The sequence below is a fragment of the Phycodurus eques genome, chromosome 5 (assembly GCF_024500275.1).
Source record: "Phycodurus eques isolate BA_2022a chromosome 5, UOR_Pequ_1.1, whole genome shotgun sequence".
Taxonomy (NCBI): domain Eukaryota; kingdom Metazoa; phylum Chordata; class Actinopteri; order Syngnathiformes; family Syngnathidae; genus Phycodurus; species Phycodurus eques.
This window is the reverse complement of record NC_084529.1, coordinates 25,940,037-25,964,375: the sequence shown is the minus strand read 5'-3', so window position 1 is coordinate 25,964,375 and position 24,339 is coordinate 25,940,037. Positions and strand designations below refer to the sequence as shown.

The 24,339-nt window shown below is 40.5% G+C and overlaps 1 protein-coding gene across 1 annotated transcript; it reads right to left on the bottom strand.

Moving 5' to 3' along the window:
- Window positions 1–5,127: 5,127 nt before the first annotated feature.
- swap70b (switching B cell complex subunit SWAP70b) lies at window positions 5,128–24,293 on the bottom strand. Its single transcript, XM_061678338.1, has 13 exons — window positions 24,215–24,293; window positions 23,546–23,781; window positions 22,431–22,571; window positions 19,461–19,634; window positions 16,054–16,284; window positions 14,205–14,351; window positions 14,024–14,132; window positions 12,361–12,542; window positions 8,733–8,840; window positions 8,478–8,644; window positions 6,703–6,901; window positions 6,516–6,612; window positions 5,128–5,643 (listed from the first exon to the last, which is right to left on the bottom strand). The coding sequence occupies exons 2-13, from the start codon at window positions 23,639–23,641 to the stop codon at window positions 5,525–5,527; spliced, it is 1,770 nt and encodes a 589-aa protein (XP_061534322.1). The 5' UTR covers window positions 23,642–23,781; window positions 24,215–24,293; the 3' UTR covers window positions 5,128–5,524.
- Between the last annotated feature and the right edge of the window lie 46 nt (window positions 24,294–24,339).

The window sequence follows — 24,339 nt, the reverse complement described above, 5'->3', positions numbered from 1 at the left end:
GAACCAGGGGGAATAATGAATCCTCCGCAGCCAAGGCAACATTTGATGTTGATTTTCAGCTCACTTGATGGTTTTGAATGTTGATGGTGCGAGAGTGGGCATCTTGTGGTTAACTTTCTTTCCTACACCATTAGTCGGGCAGCTCTCCATGGAAACGGTGTCCCTCGTTTACAGGGGGTCCATGGAAACGGTGTCCCTCGTTTACAGGGGGTCCTCGGTTGACGACCGAGTTCGGTTTGTCGGTTTGAACATGTTATTTACCTTTGTGTGCACGGTTGGCAACTGGTGTAAAAAGCTCCGAAGAGTTTCACCGTGGAACATTTGAGAAAGCACCGCAAGCGCAAAAATGAAGTTTGAAGTCATGGAATTGTGTTAGCGGAAGAAGAAACAAACATATCACTGACTTAAGAAAAGAATTCTATCGCTTCGATAATTTTGAGCAAGCCAGCGACTGCGTAAAAGTCATCTTTTGTTTGATTGAAATCGTCCCAAGTGCGTGACAATTGGATGTACGTGACAATCCTGCGCAACACTGCGTTTAAAACTTGGGACAGCAACTCCCAAAAACTGCTTTGGGAGAGGCCAGCGCCATTTGTCACAGCGTGCTGCAGACGCAAGGAAATGCAGAATTGAAGTTTTTTTCAAAGGCGCTACGGCGTGACTCCTTCTTGTGGCTGGCTCGGACTTGGAGCTTAAACCATGAAGAAAGTCCACAATTGCTTTGATGAATAGACGATATTGCGTTCTAATGTTTGTTTCTGGCTGTTCAGAAATGTTTACACAAGTGTAAATGATCTGTTCTCCCCACGGCCTCTCATTTTAAACAGCAATAACCGCAGTCACGGTGACGTGCTGCTGCGCTGGTTTCACGCCTCAGCTGTTGTAATTCGTCTGAGGTTTGACAAATCACATTGTGTGTGTTAAATTCATCTACAGTATTTGCATATAATCCTCTCAGAAGAAAATGAACTGCACGTCGGTGTTGCCCGTTGAGCAGAAGCGATCCAGGGAGCGGCCGGTTCGTTTTCCAGTCTTCAGTTGACTGGCGTAGAGAAGCCACACGGGGATCAAACCCACAACCTGCTGCTTGAACTCGAACCCTGCACATTAAGGAACACTCACTGCGTGCTGTGGAGAAGATGCACACCGGTCGTCCTCCTCGAAAGCATCTCCGTGTCGAGGGCAAACAATGGCTGCCGCACTTTGCCCTGGATGGCGGCGGACGGTTCCTCGGATCATGCTGCGCTCGGCTATTATTGGAAAGGATGCGTGTAAACAATGCGGCGCTGGTCGCGGGCCAAACTCTTGATGAAACGACTGGATGTACAACTCCGGTCCACGGGGGTTGGAAGATGCAGGCTCCATTTTTTTTTTTTTCCGCCCTCACACTTATGTTTCATATTTGCGCCTTGCCACACATTCTTTTGTCTTCACGGGGGAGGAAAGAGCAGGAGGAGACGCTGGCTGTCACGTAAAAACCATTCCACGTGGAGAAAGCAGCGCCACGCAGACAAGCTGTCCTCTCAAACGTGTTCACTGCTTATTTATCTGTCTGGGCGCATCTTTGACTGGGTGTCCTACTTTGCATTTGTCTGCTTGACTGTTTGGATGATTGAGCGCAGCATATATATATACATAGCACGAGGCTAACCTTAAGACAAATGGGTCACTCTCTTGTCATGATAAATTATTTGTACGCATTATGAGCAGTTGGGGAAAGACGCCTTTGATTTCCACGAGTCAGCCTCGTTCGACTGGGCTGATTGCAGATCCTTTGCCCCAAATTTCCTCATCCTGCACCCTTGGGCCTCAAGAAAGTGCTGCCGCCATCATCGGTCAAGTCCTTATTGATCAACAACCAACAATGGCTTCATCTTGGGACCGCAAAACAAAAAAGAAGATTTTTTTTGGGGCACTGTAAATCAAACATAAAAGAAAAATGCGGTTTATAGTTTGTGGTGCGACTTTGACACAAATATTTTTTGCTTGCTCATTTTCTCCACTTGCTGGTCGGAAACCAGTGTTTTTGCTGAAACCAATTCATGTGCGACTGATAATTACTAAAGACTGGGGGAAAATAATAATAACACGCTTGAAAGCAGTGCTGCTGCTTCTGGTGTGCCCACCTTGCCCATCGGGGAACAGTAAAATAAATTCATTTTAAATAACCGAAAAGGTGAACCATGCGGGATTACTGTACAGCTATAGATACTGTATCTGTAAAGGCAAATAAGAATGATTTCTGTGAAAGTTGATCCAAATTCATACCTTTTAGAGCTTGTGTAGTAGCAGCAGAAATCAATTCAAAACCTGATGATAATAATGTCATTATTATTTGATTTTTCTATGAGCAAAGGGGAAAATGGTCAAAATCAGAAATCGAATTTTTGTGGGAGAAACAAAAATCCGATTTTTCGAAGAAGGATTTCCCTCTTCGGTGTAGCGGGCAGATCTTCTCATTGTGCCGGAGTATTTTTGCGTGTTTTTTTAATTATTTTTTGTTTTGTTTCGACAACATCTGTTTGAAATCCTGCGCGGAGCTTTGAATCGTCCTTCGAGACGCGTACGGCGAGGATGCAGTTGATCTGCAATTTTGGCCTCCTCTTAACCAGGTGCTCGGCCCCAACACGACACAGCAATTGTCCGACACCTTCGCTGTACTGTACATACCCCGAATTCCTAACGCTCACATTGGAAATCCCTGGGAGGACGCTCGGGAGCGGGGTGGGGGTGGGGCAAAGCCCCCGGTTTGAAGCCTATTTCCAAACGTATGCGCCTCGACGCGCACCCCCTGCGAGAGTTGAACATATTTGTGCTGAGCGTCACGTCGCTGGAATGCGGCACGCGAGCCGCAAGGCGCTCGTAACCTCCGGTGCGAGGATGTTTGAAAGGCCAGAGGCGTGATGGGATGCAGGCGCCGCTGGGGGGCGGTGAGGAGGACGCAGGGGGGGCCTTTGACAGCGCACATGTGGCGCGGCGTTCGGCGTTAATGATGCTATCGTTTTGTTGCGTAAAAGTGAGCGCGATGTGTGCCGAGCGCATCTGGACGCCACATTGTTGTTGTTGTTTTTTTTTTCCCCTTTTCCTCCGCTTGTTTGGTCTGTGGCGGTGCGTTAGCACGAGAACGAAGCGAGGCAGAGGAAGATGATTTTCCAGAGAGAAGGTTACAAATCATAGATTTGGATTTTCTTTTTTTCAAGTCATTCAGACAGACGAGAGGCCGTCAGCATTTTGACATTCATTCCCACTGGCGCAGCAGCCAATTGACATTTAGCATTTAGTATTTAATTTTATTGCAAAAGCATTTTTCCCCCCCGATTATTGTTTACTAACTGATTATTGTTGTTTGTTAGTTTGTTTATGTCTCAACTCCCCTCCGCATTCTTCCTTGACACCAAAATAATATTGAGCATAGCGTGTAGGTGTTTTTGTTTTTATCTAATAACAGAGGGTAGGGTCCCCCAAAATATTCTGGAAACAGCGGAAATATGCAAACCGCAAATATGCGGAGATTCGCTGATTTTAATTTTGTATACAGGGTGTCCGGATAGATTTTCCCTGGCTTTGCGCCAATACCTGCTCAAGCAGTTTTGTGTTTTTAGAAGCGGTGATAGGAGCAAATTGTAATGGACTCGCGTCTGTCCAAATGCTGCCAAAAGGATAAAGAAAAAAAAGCAAGTGTATGGTGAAACTTCAGAACAAACACTTGAACAAAGTGAAATCCCGGCCTTCTTTTTGTCCTCCTCACAATCTTGCAAGTGTTTTTTTTTTTTTTTCTCTCTCGAACTTGACGATGACCAAACCTAAAAGTCTTTTACGACTGACTCCACTGTTGGCCCAGATGCTCCGCATCACGCACCATGAAGCAAACCCTTTGGAATTTGGCTTTGTCATTTCTACAATCATGTTTCAAATAATTGATGTCAGATATTGTAGTTTTCCCTCACTCAGAGTTCACCTTGTTGACCACTAGGGTTTCTCTCTGGTGTCTGTGCTGCCCCCTGCTGCCAACAGCACGCTTTACACATGCCGCTGCTTCAAGGAAATCAGATAAAGTTACGTCTTGTTCCCAAACTAGAAGTGCAGGGTCATGAGTACACAAAATTGTATTTTTGACGGATTAGGGTTGTTCATGTTTTTCCATGGAAATTACCACAATTAGAATGGTGGCAATTTGCAGGCATTAATGGGCGTGCATTTAAAAAAGGAACAATCAAGCAGAATGTCATCATTTCAGTCCACGCTCCAACTGAAGTCAAAAATTCACCACCACACCCCTAAAATTGTTTTTAAATACAATTTCATCCTGTTTGTATAAATTAGCCCCAAATTCCCAGTTAACCCCCCTTAATTAAAACACCCTATGTTGTGGGTAAAACCATAAGGATATTAGAAAAATATACAAAACATTGGCAAATACAAAGCCATAGAAGTTTTCATCTATTTGTTTCACACCCACTGTATATTAGCAAAAATAAAAATAATGTATAGACAAAAATATTAGTGAAGAAAATATTGGAAAAACATGACAGAAATATCAGATGAAAAATACATACATTAGAAAGAAATTGGTAAAAAAATAAAAACCTATTAGAACAAAATATTTGGAAAAAATACAAAAATATTAGATGACAAATATTAGCTATACTAAAAAATATTTGCAAAATATACAAATTACACAAAAATATTCGATGACAAATACAATAAAAAAAATACACTAATATAGTTGAGACAAATATATTAAGAAAAAAACTAAAATATTTCAGAAAATCACAACAAGAAGGTTGAAGAAAAATGGTTGCTTTCCCAAAATTTCTCAGCGACACATGAAAAGTTTCCAGAAATTTTCCACCCATTTGAAACTCCCTCAAGTGACATTAAACAGACTTTGTAGAAGTAGAATTATGTAAAAGCTTTTTACACCTATTTAGATCATTCTATTCTATTCATTCTATTTTTGGTATTTATTAAAAACCAAAAACAATGCATTCAAGTAAGTCATGGGATATGAAGTTGTACAGGAGTGTTCCATTAATCCAGGTTGTAGACACTGACGTTGATGAACACTAATTTACCATTTGACTGTGGCGCCCTCTACTGAACATATAGGGAACAGGTAGCCCCAAATTGAGTTTTCCAACAAGTTTTTATTCCACAGTTCATATTTGTTCACATGTATAATTGACATCACACGCTTGTCCATCCATCCATCCATCCATCCGCTTGTGCTACGCTAAATACAACAGTGTTAAAGTGTTCGCTGGTTATTATTAGCATGTGAGTTATACCTAATCAAGAGTTAAAAATAACGTATTTACATATTAATCTTAATTATGAGTGACAACAATTATTGTAATTATGAGTGACAAAAAGTATTGGACACTTGATTAGGTATGGCCGCCATTACACAATATTGAAGTTCAGTGTTTTATTAAGATGATGTTTCCTAATATTTTGGGTTGCCTACAATTTAGGTAGGTGGTGAGAACAACTTATAAAAACAGGACATGTTTGTTGCTGTTGTCTACTGCGCCTGTGTCACCTGGTTCTTCATTTCCTGCCATTTCTTCTCCCTCAGGCTCAGCTCTGCATCCGAGAATGCGGCCGGACCCCAGTTTGTGATCATCTGATGACCCTTGGAGCCTGACAGGTCGGAAGAAAAATATGTTAGCCACTCATACTGAATACATAGTGACACATCTGGAAAGCGCACTAGGCCTCATGTGTTGAAACATTATGTATATATTATATCACCATTACATGAGCAAATGAGAATTGAAGCAAAAGAATTATATCAATTTGCGCATGGGAATGGCAATGGTCTGAAACATTCCTAGAACTAAATCGATAATGCTGAAAATATTACCAAAATGTCTAAAAATAGTCAACAAAAAAATACACTAATATCAGAATAAAAGAAAAAGAATAAAATAAAAAAATAAAAATAGAAACAAAATAAATATATATATAAAATGGCTAAAATAAAATTGTTAAAATAAAATTAAAACAAATACAACAAAAATACAGAAAGATTAAACAGAAGTAGCACAAAAATACAAAATAATAGACATCAATAGCACAAAAATACATTTTAGATAACAATTTGAAAAAAATACAAATATATGAAAAATACTCAGATATTAGACAAAAATATTGGATTTTCAACGAATATACAGTATATTTGATTAAAAATAAGTATTACAAAAAATACTTAATTATTAAAACAAAAATTCGTAAATAAAAAAATAGATGAAAATTAAAAAATAGAAAATACTACAATATTTGATGAAAAATAAAAAAAATAAAAAAATTAAAAATAAAAATATATAATAATAAATATTTGAATTGTATAAGAAAATGCAAAAATTTTAGATCAAAAAAATATAATAATAGTAATTTTATATATATATATATATATATATATATATATATAATACATTAGATCAAATACAAAGATATTAGAAGAAATCTAGTAAAAGTCTTGAAATAACATGAAGACTAATTTTCAATGTTACCTGGCTGAATGAGGCGCATGAAGCCCTCGTGTTCGGCCACTTTGTGCTTCCACGTCTTTGTGTTGTTGGTGGCGTCCTCCAGCTTCTTCATCACTGTCTGACTCGCACAAAAGAAATATATTATTACTATTATTATGGTAATAATCCACTCCTAATCATATTGTGGCTGGGGTGTGTGTTATGAGACCTGGTACTGCTCCAGGGCCCCCTGCCTGTCCTGCTCCAGCTGCTGCAGCTGCGTCATGGCATCTTTCAGGGCGCTTTCCTTGGCCAGCCGCTCCTTGTGCAGCTCTTGCTTCTCAGCCTCTGTCTCCGAGATGGCTCGCTGCTGCCTTAGGTGGATCTCCTCCAGTTCGGCCCGCTTAGCTACCTCTTCCTCCAGCAACCTGCGCCAACCGCCGCCACCATTAGCCGCTAATGCTAGCCAGATAAAGTCTAGCATCTAGTCCAAGGCCACTGAAGCACCAACATCCATGCTGTCATTTAAGACAGCAGTTAATTTAATTCATAACTTCTTCTTCTTCAAAAAAAAATATATATTTTCTGTAATAATATGCCCTTTAGTCTTATTTAAAAAAAAAAAAAAAAAAAAAAGTTTGTTCTATATCACAATCATATAAAGTTTTTAATTGGCCAAAAGCTAAGATAAAGTCAGGAGTAACTGGTTAATTATATTTGATTTATTTGTATGTGTGTGTGCACATTATATATATATATATATATATATATATATATATATATATGGACTTAAGAATGTAAAAATGATATGTCATAATTTATTATTTTGCGGTTCCAAAGTTATATCTTGCAGAGCCTCAGGTGTTCCCGGAACACAGTTTGAGAACCACTGGTGTGCAGTCTTACTTACTTTTGTCTGATTACAGTTCCTGGTTTATGTTCTTCAAATGTGTGGGGTCCACTTTGAACACTCAGCGTCTGCCATATTGTCAAATTGTGTCGACACATACACTCTCTTGGTAAGGAAAGTCAACGTCAGCAGAGAAGAAGGAAGGTCAAAGTGGAAGTTGAATATGTGACTGCTTGTGAGAGCATTCTTCCCAGGACATTCAAATCTGATATTAATATGAACTGACTTCATTTCACTTGGAGAACCAAACATTGTTTTCTTTTTTTAAATTATTTTTGATAATCCTGCACCCAAATCAAGTTTCACTTAATAACATGAAATTTGGAAGGCATGTGTATCATGATTAAACCCACAAAACAATCTCATAGTAATAGACAGTAAGTCAGCCATTTTGATTTGAAGCTGCCTGTGGCCATTTTCAGGGGTCCTTCAAAGACAAACTCTTCCTAGAGATTTGTTCCAAATTTGAAGCACATATATTATACAGATGGGTGATGCTAAATTCAACATTTGTTTTTTCTTATTTTGTCATTGCATGTTAGCTCAGCATGGCAACAAAGTGTAATGACCCACCAAGTTCCAGTGTGCACCCCAGAATTTTGGAAAAATTCACCCTCTAAGGAGGGCTGAATGATTTATGGTTTTCTGATCGAACTTGAGCGGCACGGTGGACGACTGGTTAGAGTGTCAGCCTCACAGTTACAAAAAACGGACATGAATTGGTTACCGCGTACGTCAGCCAGTATGACGAGCTTGTAAGGTCAAAACTATATTTATAATAATAATAATAATTTCATAAGAAAAATACATTTACATAAAAATGCAAAATTCGAATGAAAAGAAGTAGAGAGAAGAATAAATCTCATATTTCCTGCCCCTCATAACAGGAAATATTTATATTTTACATTTAAATAACCCATTCAGAAACACTTCCAATCAAATTTTTTCACAGAAGTTTAAGTGTTGAAAGGACACCGGGTGTTTGCCATTTTGGTTTGAAGCGGACATTTTAAGGTCAATTTAAGGAAAATTAGCAAATTTGAAGCATGACAGACAAATACGACTAATATTTTCGAATAGTTTTGCCAACTGACCTGGCCTGCAGCTTGCGGACAGTTTCTTCATCCTGGCGAGCGCGCCGCTCGTCCTCCAGGGCGTCCTCCAGCCGGCGGTACATGTCCTCCATCTCGCGGACCCTCTGCAGGTACTGCTCCAGCTCCGTGGACTTCTGGGCCACCTGCTCCTCCATCTGCTGCCTCACCTGAACAAGTGTGGAGAGCACACAAAGGTGTACCTAATGTTGTGTCCGCTGAGTGTGAAGATGGACGACGGTCCACGCACGCACGCACCATCTTCTCTCTCTCCAGGTCCACCCTGTAGCGATCCTGGAGGTCGGCCTGGGTCTGAAGCCGCCGCCGCTCTTCCTCTGCTGCGTTGGCTGCCGCTTCCTCCAGAGCCTGACGACCACAGATGAGGTAGAAAAGCACATTCAAGACATTATTGAAAATAAATCAATTAACCAAGAGATATATTAAATGTTTTGAGGCCATTTAAACCGAGAGGCTCTAACAGCATTCACTCTTCTACAAGATGTTTGAGTGTGTCAGTGGAAACTCATGTACATTTGTTGGCATCTTTTCTAGTTCATTACAAAAGTGTTTCCATGGGCTTGTTCTTCCTCACCAATGTCATTCAAACTTGCCTTTTATAGGCATACTTGCTTTGTGCAGTACCAACACAAAGTTGGACGCATACAATTGTCCAAAATAGTGAGAAACATTCAGATTTGAGGGCAACAAGAAGGCCGATCCAACCTGTAATTGATTAAGAGGTCTGTCCTAATGTTTTTGTCAACGCAATGTCTTTATAAAGGAGATAAAATGTATTTTTTTCCCATGTCCCATGTCATTCCCATGTAACATGTCTGTGGTAGGCTTTTGTCAAAATTCCTCAAGGATCAAGAATTTTAGACATATTTTACAGCATATTTTTGCCATGGTTACATTGGCTTGTTTTAGGGGAATATCTGTCTCATGCAGTGAGCCAGCACACATCCTACCCCATTTACTGCTGGGCCAATCCCCCAAAAGAAATTTCATAATACATGCTTTTTAAAGTATGTCACAGTTCATCCAGTGTGAAGCCAAGTGGCTAGTAACAAGCTAGTAAGATGACGCAAAGCACGACTTGCCCATTTTGAGACCATGATGAAGCATTTTGTGTGTATGAGCGTGAGAGAGACTATACATATATATATATATATATATATATATATAGAGAGAGAGAGAGAGAGAGAGAGAGAGAGAGAGAGAGAGAGAGAGAGAGAGAGAGAGAGAGAGAGAGAGAGAGAGAGAGAGAGAGAGAGAGAGCATAAGAGAAACAGTAGCGTATACAATGAACAATGCCAACAAACAAACTAATAATGCCCTCTATTTACTTCTGCACAGTGTCTAACTGTGTGTGTGTGTGTGTGTGTGCATGCATGTGTGCGCTCTTATTGTGCATTCATGCACTCACCAACTATGCTCGACAAAAGAGTCGCACCTCAGTGCCAAGTGTTTGTGCATTCAGCACCAAGACAAAATGTGTCAGCCGGTGAGCACACCAGAGTGTCAGACGCACACTCCCACGCACACACATGCTGTGCGCCCACTTGACCAACAATGGAGTGAAACCCAATCTGTTTCAGTGCACCAGTCAGTTTCCCCCATAGGAAATAGAAATAATCTGTTCTAGGGTTAGTGTTAGTTAATAGTAATAATATGGTTTAGTATATATAGCTCACCTTTTGATAGTCAAAGCAATCAGCCTGTCGAGTCTTTTGACTACCTTCAGAGTTACAGTTAGCATTATCTGTCATACAAGTATAAATACATATTAACCACTGTTAATAGTAAAGCATGGCAAACAAAACATTCAAAGGGACATTTAACTTTCCATGACGTGACTGACAAAAGACACTCACTCAAGCAATAAAAACAAAATAGTCAGCCAGAGTGACAACTGCTTTGTCACAATATTGGCGACATTATATGCTTACATCTTGATGGTGTCATGAATGAGAGACCAAGTGGCCATCTTGTGTTGAATATTGTTGTCAAAATCCCATGTCATCATGGAGCTACACGTACAATTGTTTGGGTGTCCTATGTCCTTTACCAAGCTAAGGCTGTTAACTGCTGGAAAGCATGCAATTTAGTGGACAGAGGTGGCAAAAGTACTTGGACTGCTCTGCAGTAGCGATATTGGTAAATGTAGGATACAAATACTAGTACCAATCCTGTACTTTAAAAGTGCAGACTCTGTAATGTACTTGTTAGAATTTTATTTTTTTTTTTACTGTAAACAATACCCATTTTGAAAACTTCACTTTTATCACATAGTGGTCCTACTGAGGGGAAGAAAAAAAAATCACATTTCATGTCACGTTATTTTGGAGCTAGCTATTGTTTTGACTGCTTTTAGCTATCAAAACGTGTTGCCATAGGTTTGCTAACGCTTTGTGAACTGAGTAACAAAAAATAAATAGCCTAATGATAACTAAAAATTACAGTTTGTGGATTTTAGGCTGACACAAGATGACATATTCGCCACAAATCATTTTTCTCAAAGGTCATGTTGCGCTATTATTGTTAATGTTTCCTGGTTCATATGATTGTCTATCCACCATCCATCCAACAGCTCGTTCGTCCATGTCGCTGCTCTCCCTGTTTTCTTCTGCCATATATGCCCCAAGATCCCAATCCATCACGCTCTCTACCGTGGTTGACTTAATCTCTCTCTATCTTTTTTACGTTGTGCCATCATGTGTGTAGTTTGACAAAAGTAACAAACCTTTTTTGACAAAGTACGGAGTAGAAAGTATAATTATCAGTTTTCGAATGTAGGGAGTAAAAGAGAAAAGGTGTCAGAAAAATAAATACTTATTTGAAGTACAGAAATCTAATTAAGTTTCGTAATGAAGTACTTGTACTTGGTTAATTCCCACCCCAGTTGGTGGACGATTCATTAATGTCACGTCATGGTGACCAGTTTCTTTATAGAGGAAAAGTTGCTAATGCCAATGCTAACATGTGTACCAAACTGAAAACAGTCACTTTAGCGCCGCAATCCACTTGTCAGCAGTGTGCTGGACGGTCCGGTTTAGGGATACGAACCGGAAGAGCACGTTTAATAGCGACCGACCAGGCGACCGATCCTGCTTCTATCCACATTCCTGCATGACAACAAACGGCGCATTATTCATGAGCTGGGGGGGCGTGGATGTGGCGGGAGGGGGGTTTGCGGATGCTATTTGTATTCATGACGCGGCGTCAAACTGGCCAGCGAGGGCAAAGCATCGTTGTAGCCTCAGAACAATGGTGCTGTTAGGAATAACAATGGGGCTGGTTAGCGTCACGTGAAGTCTTTATCCACCTGGAAGGTTGCTCATCACTATAGAAAGCTCTTTGAGCATTTATTCCATATCCTTGATATCTAGCATAAGACCATGTCCTAGTACACTTTTTGTCCTCACTAGTGATACAATTCAGGGCACTTGTCGAACAGCTAGGGAGTACTGGTAGACAGACTGTCTTAGTAGTCAAGTTTTTTTCCTCTACTGCATATTTCTGCATACTAGTCGGACAACTACATGTACAGTAACTGGTGCAGCAAAATTATCCATTACTTGGCATCTGTGTGCTACTAGTACTACCAGTAAGGTGCTAGATCTTAAATAGAAAATTTCATGGTGGATTACCTAGTACAATAGGACTGTACCAGTTCTTATTCTGGATCATGGGGAAAAATTGACATTTTTGCTAGATGGACACCAATATGTTATCAGGTTATTGCCTGAAACAGCCTCTCCATAAAAGTTGTTTATGGGTAATGTTGCTAGCTAACAATTGGCCATCAAAACAATAGCTCTTGCTTTTGTGCTTGGCAGAGGTACTAAAAGTAAAGAGGAAGCGTCCTCCTCCTGATGGTCCTCACCTTTCTCATGTCCTCCAGCTCATGCTGCTTGGCCTCGTTGGCCGTCTGCAGCTCGTTCATCATGACCCGCAGCTCCTCCTGGTCAGCCTGCTGCTTGAGGCGCAACTCCCGACGTTTGTGGCGCAACTCGCGGTGCGGCGCCTGACGGCCCACTCGCAGCAGATTCACGCATGTCTGGATGGCTACCACCAAACACACACATACTAAATGACGCTTATATACACTACTCACAAAATGTTGGGCTATTGAGCTTTTGGGTGAACTTTTTAGATGAATCTTAAATGCACTATAACCTTTCTTGCTGAACTTAATTTGACTTTCTTTAAACTTTTAAATGCACATGTCCAACTGTTTAATGTTTCAGCACTGTTTGCACAACTTGCTGTTCTCTCACATGGAGCCGAACAGCAATAACCACAGCAATCATGTATCAAACACCTGTCGTGATTTTTGCCATTCAGCTCCTTGGTAAAGAACAGCAAGTTGTGGAAAAAAAGTATCGTAACGTTGAACATGTTTATTCAAAAGTTTAAAGAAGCTTAAGTTCATATATTAAAAAAAAAAAAGGTTCACCAGTAAAGGTTACAGTCAGTTTTAGGTGCATCCTTAAATTGCACTCAAAGTCCTAATATCCTCAAGTTTTTGTGAGTAGTATGTATGTATACACATTGCGTCCTGAATGTATTCACTGTGCCTTCACTTTGTTTACATCTTGGTATGTTACAGCCTTATTCCAAAATGTAATAAATTAATTTCTCCCTCAGAATTCTTCACACAAAATCCCAAAATGACAAGGTTTTATTTTGTTTCTTACATTTTTGTAAATTTATTAAAAAGTTTAAAAAAGAAAGACATCCCATCTAAATAAGTAATCCCAGCCTGCCACAAAATTAAAAATCCCAGGTGCATCTTGTTTCTACATGCAAACCTTGAGATGTTTTTACAGCTCCATTGAAGAACAACCTGTGGTAAATTCAGTTGGTCCACAGTTGACAGTGTATGTTAAAGCACAAACCAAGCATGAAGTTAAAAGGAAGTTTTAATAAATGTCAATCATGACCAAGATTTTGTGGAGTTGACACAAAGTCAAGACCAAAGGTTTGAGCTATCGAGACCAAATCAAGAACCAAGACTCCGAGATGTCAAGTCTAAGTCTTTGAGGAGTTGGGACAAAGTCAAGACCACAAATTTGAGGAGTCGAGACCTCATCAAGGCCAAGACTTTGAAGAGTTGAGACCAAGTCAAAACCAAATCTTTGAGGAGTCGATACCAGTCTTTTAGGCTACAAAGAGGAATGAGTGAAACTGCTCACCCAAAGATAGATGTTCCAAGCCTGTGGTATCATATTTAAAAAGACTTAAAAAGGCTGTAATTGCTGCCCAATGTGTTCTCAACTATTGAGCAAAGTCTGTGAATGCTTAAGTACATGTAAAGTCTTAGTTTTTTAAATTGTTAATACAGTTGCAAAATAAATAAATGAAATAAAAATAAACATTTTGCATGTTATTATGGTGTGTGTATTTTGAGGGACATCAATAATTATTCAATTTTGGAATGAGGCTGTAATATTACCAAAATGGAAAAAGTGCTGTCAATACCTTCTGGATGCACAGTATGTATTGTGTCTGTTTGAGGTTTACAGGTAACGAGTCCACTCACTCACCCTGAATCCACTCCTGCTTCTTCTTCTTGTCCGACGCACTGATCTCAAAACTCTTGTGTGAGGATCTGATGAAGAAGAGACACTTCTTCCCGTCTTTGTCCGCCAGAGGCTAAAAAGTAGCACAACTCAGTTCAGTGTACCAAAGCGTTTTTACTTTTCTATAGTAGGAGCTTCTCCTTGCCTCCACACTGCAGTGTTCATCCAACAAGATGTCCCCCTTCTTCTCAGCCTGGTCCTCGCTCACATAGTAGGAGATGGAGTTGGGGTTCAGCGTGAACCAGCGTTCCGTCCAGTTCTTCCTCTTGTGGCCTTTCTTCATCATGTAGCCCTGTGAAATTTATCTGAACATAAACTATTGCAGTCATTTACATTAACATTTCAATTTGGACTATTTGTCCACCAGCAGGGGCTTTTTTCTCCCATTCAAAGCATGTAACAAAATTCCAACCCTTCTACTACTTCTGGAAGGTTGCTTTGCTATCCACCCATACATTTTCTTCCGCTTGTCCGGGGTCGGTTTGCAGGGGTAAGAGCCTAAACAGGGAAGCCCATACTTCCCCAGCCACTTCGTCCAGCTCTTCTGGCGGGATCTCAAGCCGTTCGCAGGCCAGCCAGGAGGCATAGTCTATCTAGCATGTCCTGCGTCATCCCAGGGGCCACCTCCCAGTGGGATGTGCCCGGAACACCTCACAAGTGAGGTGTCCAGGGGCCATCCTAACCATATAGCCACCTCATCTGGTTCCTCTCGATGCAGAGGAACAGCAGCTATACTCTGAACCCCTCCTGGATTACCAAGCTTCTTCCTTATCTGTAAGGGAGAGCCCGGACAACCTGCAAAGAAAGCTAACTTCGGCTGCTTGTATCCACAACCTTGTTCCTTCGGTCACGACCCAAAGCTCGTGTCCATAGGTGAGGGTAGGAAGGTAGATCAACCGGTAAATCAGGAGCTTTGCCTTTCAGCTGAGCTTCTCCTTCACCATGACAGACTGACACAAAGTCCGCAGCACTGCAGACGCTGCACCAATCTGCCTGTCGATCTCCCCCTCCATTCTTCCTCACTCGTGAATAAGACCCCGAGTTACTTGAACTCCTTCACTTGGGGCAGGATCATCTCCTTGACTGAGAAAGCGCACTCCATCCTTTTCCGACTGAGGACCATGGCCTCAGATTTGGAGGTGCTGATTTTTGAAGAGCTGGTCCACTGTTCCACGGCCAGGACGAAAACCACACTGCTCGTCCTGAATCTGAGATTCAACTTCCCGACAGACCCTCCTCTCCAGCACCCCCGAATAGACCTTACAAGGGAGGCTGAAGAGTGTGATCCCCCTGTAGTTGGAACACACCTTCCGGTTCCCCATCTTAAAAAGTACCTGTTGCCTTGCTGTTGAAATGACAACCTTGTGTCACTTTAAATAGGCAAAGTAAGTAAGCATGGAAGAGAACAGTTAAAAAGTGTAGATTTTTGTTACATGCTTTGAATGGAGAAAAGTAGCGCTATCTCGTGTAATTCATACAAGCTATTATCAAACAATCATGACATGCTTAGTTCAGTAACAAGCCACATTTTCATTAAAAAATGAAAAAAATTTGCTGCATGCTTTAAATGTGAAAAAGTAGCGCCATCTGGTGTATTTAATCAAAGCTATCATCTAACAATAATCATGACATGTTTATTTCAGTAATGAGCCACCCTTTCATAAAACAAAAGGTAAAATTTTGCTACATGCTTTGAATGGGGAAAAATAGCACCATCTGGTGTATTGTATACAAGCTGTTATCTAACACAAATAACAACACACTTATCGTATCAGTAGCGAGACACTTACAGAAAACAGTAAAAGGTGTGACATTTTTCTGCATGGTTTAAATGGAGCGTAGTGGAAATAGCACCATCAGGTGTATTTCATGCAAGCTATTATCCAACAACAATCTCAACATGCTTATCATTTCAGTCGCGAGGCATCCTTGCCGATAATAGTCAAAGGTTTGAAATTTTGCTGCATGCTTTAAATGGGCAAATGAGGACGGACCTGCTTGAGCACGTCCAAGATGAGCTCCTGGTGGAGCTCGTGGATGCCCATGGAGAGGGTCTGTTGGTCCATGCCCTTGCTGAAGTGTCCGGAGCCCACCAGAGTGATGAGCTGCCACACACTGATGCTCTGCTGCTGCTGCGAGAGCATCTGCAGCTTGTAGTCCTCGAAGCGCTCCTCCACCCAGCTGCCCCCCATCGCCTCCGTCATCTTACGCAGGAAGTACTCCATCTAGAAACATGGCGCATGAATGCTGAGAGATGATGTCTGCGAGCCCAAACGATAAATACGGCAGAGTCGTTATGAGGCAACACCGTAACAACATTCCTCACGGTAAAATTTATTGTTCTTGACACATAGTTGCATTAGTTTTGATCCTTGTCTCTCAGCATTCACATCATTTTGATACACAGGGCTGTAGAGTTAGTTAAATGCTTGTCTTTCAGCATTCTCAATATTTTTGATGCACAACAGTATTACCTAATACAAAGTGAAGGCTTTTCTTATAGCATTCATATATTTGTATGCATGATGTATTATGAAGGCTTGTCTCTCAGCATTTACATACTGAATATTTAACACAATAGCATTAGCTTTAATGGTTGTCAGTTTAAATTGTTTTACGTGTAATACCATGATTTTATCATCATTTGTCAGCATTTACATTTTTGTTAGACAATACAGAGGCATCAGCCTGAATGCTCATCTTTCAGCATTGCCATATTGATGCACAAGTGTTAAAAATTTCTACAGCATATAATTACTTTGAATGTTTGTCTCTCAGCATTCACATATTTTTGATCCATGGTGAAATTAATTTGAATGATTGTCTCAGCTTAGACATTCTTAATGCACAGTAAAATTACCGTATTTTCACGACCATAAGGCGCACTTAAAAGTCTTACATTTTCTCCAAAATGGGCGGGGCGCCTTATAATGCGGCGCTCCTTATGTGTGCACAGAGTTCCAACATCTATAAATGTTGTGTGATGAGCGCTCCGCTTGACTTTTTTTTTTTTTTTTTTTAAGCATTTCCTGCCGACACACTGCTTACCCAGAGGAAAAGCAGACGTGGCTGGTGACATGGGAAGGGTCCGTGAAGGAGGAGGCTAAAGCCACGCCCCCAGTAGGTATATAGTACGGGTATGTGCATTGTGCAAAACAACATCGGTTTGGCTAAAGACCGAAAATGGCACCGACAAAGAGACACGCTTACGAAGCACAGTTTAAGCTGGAAGCTTGAATGCTTGTCTCTCAGCACTCACATACTGTATTTTGTGTTCACATATTTTTGATGGAGATTAGCATTAGTTTGAATGCTTGTCTCTTAGCATTCACATTATTTAATTGATAATAACTTGCTGTTTGAATGCCAAGCATTTTCAATAATTTTGATGCAGGATGGCATTAGGTAAAATGTTCGTCTCACAGCATTAACTTTTTTAAAAAAGCATTAGTTTTTGTTTGTCTTTCAGCAGTCACATTTTTTTATGGATAATATCTAGTATGAATGCTTGTGATGCGGGATAGCATTTGTAGAAATGCTCGTCTCAGAGTATTATTTTTTGTTTTACAAGCAATAGTTTTGAGGTCTGTCTCTCAGAAAAACACACACATACTAAGTGTATAGAATACAGTAGGTACGGAAAGTATTCAGACTCCCTTAAATGTTTCACTCTTTGTTATATTGCAGGCATTCGCTAAAATCATTTACGTTCATTTTTTTCCTCATTAATGTACACACAGCACCCTATATTGACAGACAAAACCAGAATTGTTTAAATTTTTGCAGATTTATTAAAAAAGAAAAACTGAAATATCACAAAGCCGTAAGTATTCAGACCCTTTGCTGTGACACTCATATATTTAACTCGGGTGTTGTCCATTTCTTCTGATCATCCTTGAGATGGTTCTACACCTTCATTGGAGTCCACCTGTGTTTGATTATATTGATTGGACTTGATTAGGAAAGCCACACACCTGTCTATATAAGACCTAACAGCTCACAGTGCATGTCAGAGCAAATGGGAATCTTGAGGTCAAAGGATCTGCCTCAAGAGCTCAGAGACATAATTGTGGTAAGGCACAGATCTGGCCAAGGCTACAAAATAAATTATGCTGCACTTAAGAGCACATTGGCCTCCATAATCCTTAAATGGGAGACGTTTGGGACGACCAGAACCCTTCCTCGAGCTGGCCGTCCGGCCAAACTGAGCATTCGGGGGAGAAGAACCTTGGTGAGAGAGGTAAAGAAGAACCCAAAGATCACTGTGGCTGAGCTCCAGAGAGGCTGTCGGGAGATGGGAGAAAGTTCTAGAAAGTCAACCATCACTGCAGCCCTCCAACCAGTCGGGGCTTTATGGCAGAGTGGCCCGACGGAAGCCTCTCCTCAGTGCAAGACACAGGAAAGCCCGCATGGAGTTTGCTAAAAAACACCTGAATGACTCCAAGATGGGGAGAAATAAGATTCTCTGGTCTGATGAGACCAAGATAGAACTTTTTGGCCTTAATTCTAAGCGGAATGTGTGGAGAAAACCAGGCACTGATCATCACTGTCCAATACAGTCCCAACAGTGAAGCATGGCGGTGACAGCATCATGCTGTGGGGGTGTTTTTCAGCTGCAGGGACAGGACGACTGGTTGCAATTGAAGGAGAGATGAATGCGGCCAAGTACAGGGATATCCTGGACGAAAACCTTCTCCAGATTGCTAAGGACCTCAGACTGGGCCGGAGGTTCACCTTCCAACAAGACAATGACCCTAAGCACACAGCTAAAATAATGAAGGAGTGGCTTCAGAAGAACGCCGTGACTTTTATTGAATGGCCCAGCCAGACCCCTGACTTAAACCCAATTGAGCATCTCTGGAGAGACCTGAAAATGGCTGTGCACCAACGTTCACGTGGAGTGGATCTGCAAGGAGGAATGCCAGAGGATCCCCAAATCCAGGTGTGGAAAAACTTGTTGCATCATTCCCAAAAACACTCATGGCTGTATTAGCTCAAAAGGCTGCTTCTACTAAATACTGAGCAAAGGGTCTGAACACTTATGGCTGTATGACTATTTCAGTTTTTCTTTTTCAATAAATCTGCAAAAATTTCAACAATTCCGTTTTTGTTCTGTCAATATGGGGTGCTGTGTGTACATTAATGAGGGGAAAAAATAAGCGGGTCTGAATACTTTCTGTACCCACTGTATGAGCGTGTGTACTTTAACAAACTTCCTGTGATCAACGATGTTTATCAAAGCCTAAATATTTCCCGCAATTGTAGCAGAAGAGGAAGTTTCCAACTTCCTGTTCTTGAATGACCATCAGTGATCCATAAAGCAGCCAATCGTCTTTCTGCCAACATGAACGCGTGGTTAATCCATTCACGAGTGCCACACTGTAACACAGCAAGTGCTCACCTCCTCCGTGACGATGACCGGTGGGTAGCTATCCTCGGACAAAAAGTTAAAGATGCACCAGATTTTGAAGGCGTCTTCATTGGATATGAGTAGGTGGTTCTGGTCCAGGTTCTTCCTGGAGCATAAAGTCCAGCACATCCTGTCGAAGTCTTGCCGGTCAAAGTTGTCCGTCACCTGCCGCACGCAATTTGAAAGTTGTCAATATAGGCGACTTTTAGTGTAATGTTTCCACAAATCATGGCATCAAATAACAATCACTTCTTTAACCGATTGTTTTTTTAGCAGGATGACGAAAAACCTACTTAACCAATTTAAGACACTTTGAGCAGGGGTGGGACTGACATTTTAGCACAGATCAGAATAAAGGTACCTTTTTTTGGGGGGGGGGGGAATTTTCTTTCATTTTTCAGATTTTCAAGTTTTTTTTGTTTGTTTTTTTATCGAAAGCAAAATATATTGTTTTTAAGGATTAAAAAAAGCACAAAATGGAGATGCATGCTTTTTGTTATACAGTGATGCTTTTTTTTATTCTTTGTTATTATCTATTTGAAAAAATAGGTTCTGGTTTAAAAAAATAGGGCTACATGTTTCCTCCTGGTGATTTTTTTATTTGTTGCATATAAAAATAAAACACAAATCCTAAAAGTATAAAAGTATTCTATTGGAATCTTTTGGGAGGGGAGCATTTGTGAAAAAAAAATTCTGAGAATTCTGAACAATTAAAATAATAATAAAACAACTGTCAACAACAACTGTCCCACAAAAAGCATGTCTCCAAATTCTATGCTTTTTATATCTGAAAAACAACAAAAATATTTTTCAGATGAAAATAGATAGAAAAACTACATTCTAATGAACGTTCCATCATTGCTGTCCAACATAAAATATGTAGCGCAGAATTTTGTTTTTATATTAGAAAACAAGTTTTGTGTTTCCATCACACTGTATTAAAAAAAAAAATCACTTTTTTAATTGCTATCATGAATATAAAGATTTTTCTAAATCAGTAAAATAAAATATTTTTTCTTTGTTTTGGAAGTAAATTGAAAGCTAAAAATTATGTCGTAGATGGTTTTTACAGGACAATATTTTTTTAAAAAACATTTTCCGTATTTTTTCTTCATTTCACCATGAATAAAGCATTAATCTCAATGTCAAAATCACAGAAGCAATGAGGCTCTGGCTGGTGGAGATAATTGTTTGTGTAGTGCCAAAAAAGAGAAGTAGCTGTGTCAACGACAGCAAAAATAAATCATGCTGAACTTCTAGAGAAAATGTGTGGAACGCAGAGGGGAAAACAACCGTCACCATGGAGACAGCTGGCAAGCTGAGAGTGCACTCAGGCGGCTCAGAGGACACATTGACACAAAATGAGTGGACCGGAAGTTAAGCATCTCTAGTAGACAACATTATAACATGAGTTTCCTCATAGTGTAATCTAGAACTACTACACGCACACACAGAGACAGGATGTGATGCAACACGCTATTGTGTTCTGTGGGGCTTAAAGCTTGTGAGGAAACTTGTGCCACTCCACCCCAAAATGTTGAGAGCGGCGCCTCCCTCAAAGATTAACATGCATGCTAGACAATCCCTTCTTCTTCTTTTTTTTCAAACCAAAATAAAAGTATTTCCTCAAAGCGCAGACGCTCCATTGGAAGCTTTGCGGCAAAGCTGTGTTGGAAAATTTTGCATTTCCATGGAGACCAATGTTGTGATGGTTGGCCCTTTCATGCTGCCTGGAAAAATGGCATTTTCTACCTTTTCCCAATGTCTTTATGCTGGATAAAAACTATCAACACAGAATGGGAGATAAATTAACCCCACATTTTCACAGCTTTTCCCCACGTTGCTGTTCTCCATAGATGGCATTGACACAGAATGTGACCCAGCGTTTTTCAAGAGTCCATTCATGTGCACAATGGGATGCCTTGTGGAGTCATGTGACCAGATATCACCCTGACACAGACACACACACACACAAACAGTACTAAAAGTGACTGCTTTTGTACCAGGGTGGAGTTTCCTCACTACGATGATGCCATCACATCACTTTATCTATGTACGTGTGTGAATGCACATATGTGCAGGATGATGATGACGACATGTCCTGAACTTACATCACTACTTTTGTATTTCCTGACAGCACCAAAAGTCACACATAGCGAGGGACGGAGCAAAAGTCACTCAAAATCAATAGGATTCATGTGTGTGTCCCAATAATGAATGAGCATTTGAAATGTGAACAGGGTTCTTGCGTTGACATAGAGACAACATAAAATCACAAGGAACAGCAAGCTCCAGTGGCATCATCACCGAGGAACAGACACACAGTACCATGAATGCTCTCTACCGTGACGAAGGCCCCAGCTCCAGTTGTTAGAAAAATTGCCCTGTAGCATAATGGCACCACCACCATGCTAATATAAGGCCTTTCCAGTTCTTGGTTATGCCTCTGTTGTGCTATATTTTCTCCACTTGAGGATGAATGACTGTCTTAACTGTGTTTCATGTTACATTTAATTCCTTACAAATTCTTTTATACCCTTCTCCTAACTGATTCCTTTCAATAATAAGATTCTTCTGATGCTGTGGAAGCTCTCCGCGGACCATGGCTTACGGTCCAAGATGTAACTGCAAAAATGTCAGGAAGATCATACTGCAACACCCAAACATTATTTGGGCTTAATCAGAAGCTCATTCAATTGTGGCAGGTGTGTACTGACTCTCATTTAACACAAGTTTTAATATGATTGCTTAATTCTGAACAGAGACACATCCCCAGGGAGGCAAGAGGGTGTGCACACTTGTGCAACCATATTATGTCAGTTGTTTATCATTATTTCCTCTCTCAAAATTTTTTTTTTCTCAATTGAGTTGTATTTTTTTGTATACCACAAAAACCTGACATTTGAACAGGGGTGTGTAGCCACACACCCCTATAGCCACTGTAGATGTCCATGTGCTAACCTTATCCAGGATGAACTTGTTGAGGTAAGGCATGTATCCCTGGTTGGAGACTGGCCCTTCGTCGTCATCTTTGAAATGTTCTTCCAGAGCCACGGGGTCGTGGGGGATCCTCATCACTGTACACAAGTTGTGCGACAACACCTAAAAAAAAACATGGACATGAAGTTTACGTGTACTGTCATTGTGTTTGGATCACATATGATTCTGTTGAATGACAAATTCTAATTATGTCAAAATGATGTCACACTCACTGTGGAGAAAAACCCATCAACAGGCAAATTTAAAGCACGCGTGTTTATTTTGGTCATTTTTTACTGTGTATTCTCAATTCTTATGTAAAGAAACTATTACATCGCAAGTCACATTTGTCATCATCTAATTTATTATGCAATTGTTATTTTAAAAAGGCAGGGCAAAATGTTTTATTTTGCATTTACAATAAAAAAAAAGATAGGTAACATCTATTTGTATTAATTTTCTGTTAATAAGGTATGACTCACATCTATCCATCCATCCATTTTCTTCCGCTTGTCCGAGGTCGGGTCACGGGGGCAGTAGCTTGAGCAGGGAAGCCCAGACTTCCCTGAACCCACGCTGCCCGCACCAAAGTCAGGCGAGTGTACCACGAACACCATCAGTGACCAAGATTTACTATACTGATTTTATTAATAAAGGTGAGGGTGAGGGGGTGCGCCATGTTTGCTTTTCCCTTAACACTGGCATCCCTGTGGCTTCAATGCCCCAAGTTGATCAAATACCACAAAATGTGACGTTTTAACATCGACCTCATGTGGTTAAAATCATTTCGTGGCTTTCTCTTTCGCTCACTGATTAGTTTTGTGTGAATATTTGGATATAAAACAGGCTCAAACAACGTTATACAGTATATCGTCGTTCTACTTGCCTTGTGACTGTCTGTCGACCATTTCCCGACTTCAGAGTAACAAATGTTCACTTTGAACGTTGCTATTCCTATCAATAATCAACTTTTGTGTGTAAAATAAGCTGACAAGCAGGTGGGTGGCATCCATGTGTTTCATTTTTGTCCTTTTAGGAGGAAGTGTAGTCAAAAAGTCGTCGTGTTTTTTTTTTTTCTTTCTTCCTTTTTTCTTTACCTTGAGCTGAGATTTGGACACTTTTCCACTCTTGTCCACGTCCAGGGCCGTGAAGGCGTGCCAGATGGACTTCAACAACTCGTCCCGCAGAGACATCACCGTGCTCGGCTTAGGCTGCGTCGACTCGGTCTTTCCTCTCCTTCTGCCTGGATGGCTGCCACACTGCTCTGCTTCTCTCTTGCTCTCTGTGTGTGTGTGTGTGTGTGTGTGTGTGTGCGTGTGCGTCTCTCTCTCATCTATAATAGGCACAAAAAAGGGATCTAATCAGAATGTATTTTGTCTTGTATTGATGGGGGATGGATAAAGACAGCTTCAAGTAAGTCTTTTGTTGCATTCGGGTGCCTTCTGGAAAAACAAAAATGCTCATCATATTTGCCATGTAACTGACCACTATTCATGATTGGTTCCTGTTCAGCTGCTAGGTCAAGCAGAATTAGCAGTTTGATATTAATGTAGTTTACACATTTGCGATGCATACACATCTTTTTAATTTGAGATGCAACTATGGCACTGGCAAGTTAGATTTTCTAATTAGGTTGCTTTTATACAATCATACACACAAATACGATATGAACAAGGGTATTGTCAATGTGTATTTAAAGGTTTTGCATAGCTACATTTTTCTCTGCCAACTGGATTGTCTCAGGAGTGTTAAAAAAAAAAACTTACCACACACGTTTAACGTCCTTGAAGACAAAATATATGTATATGTTGCAAGTCAGCCTAAAAAGTGAACCCGTTGCATTTTGATGTGGACTTATCTCTAGCAGTATTTGCTCAACTTGTGTGTGTGT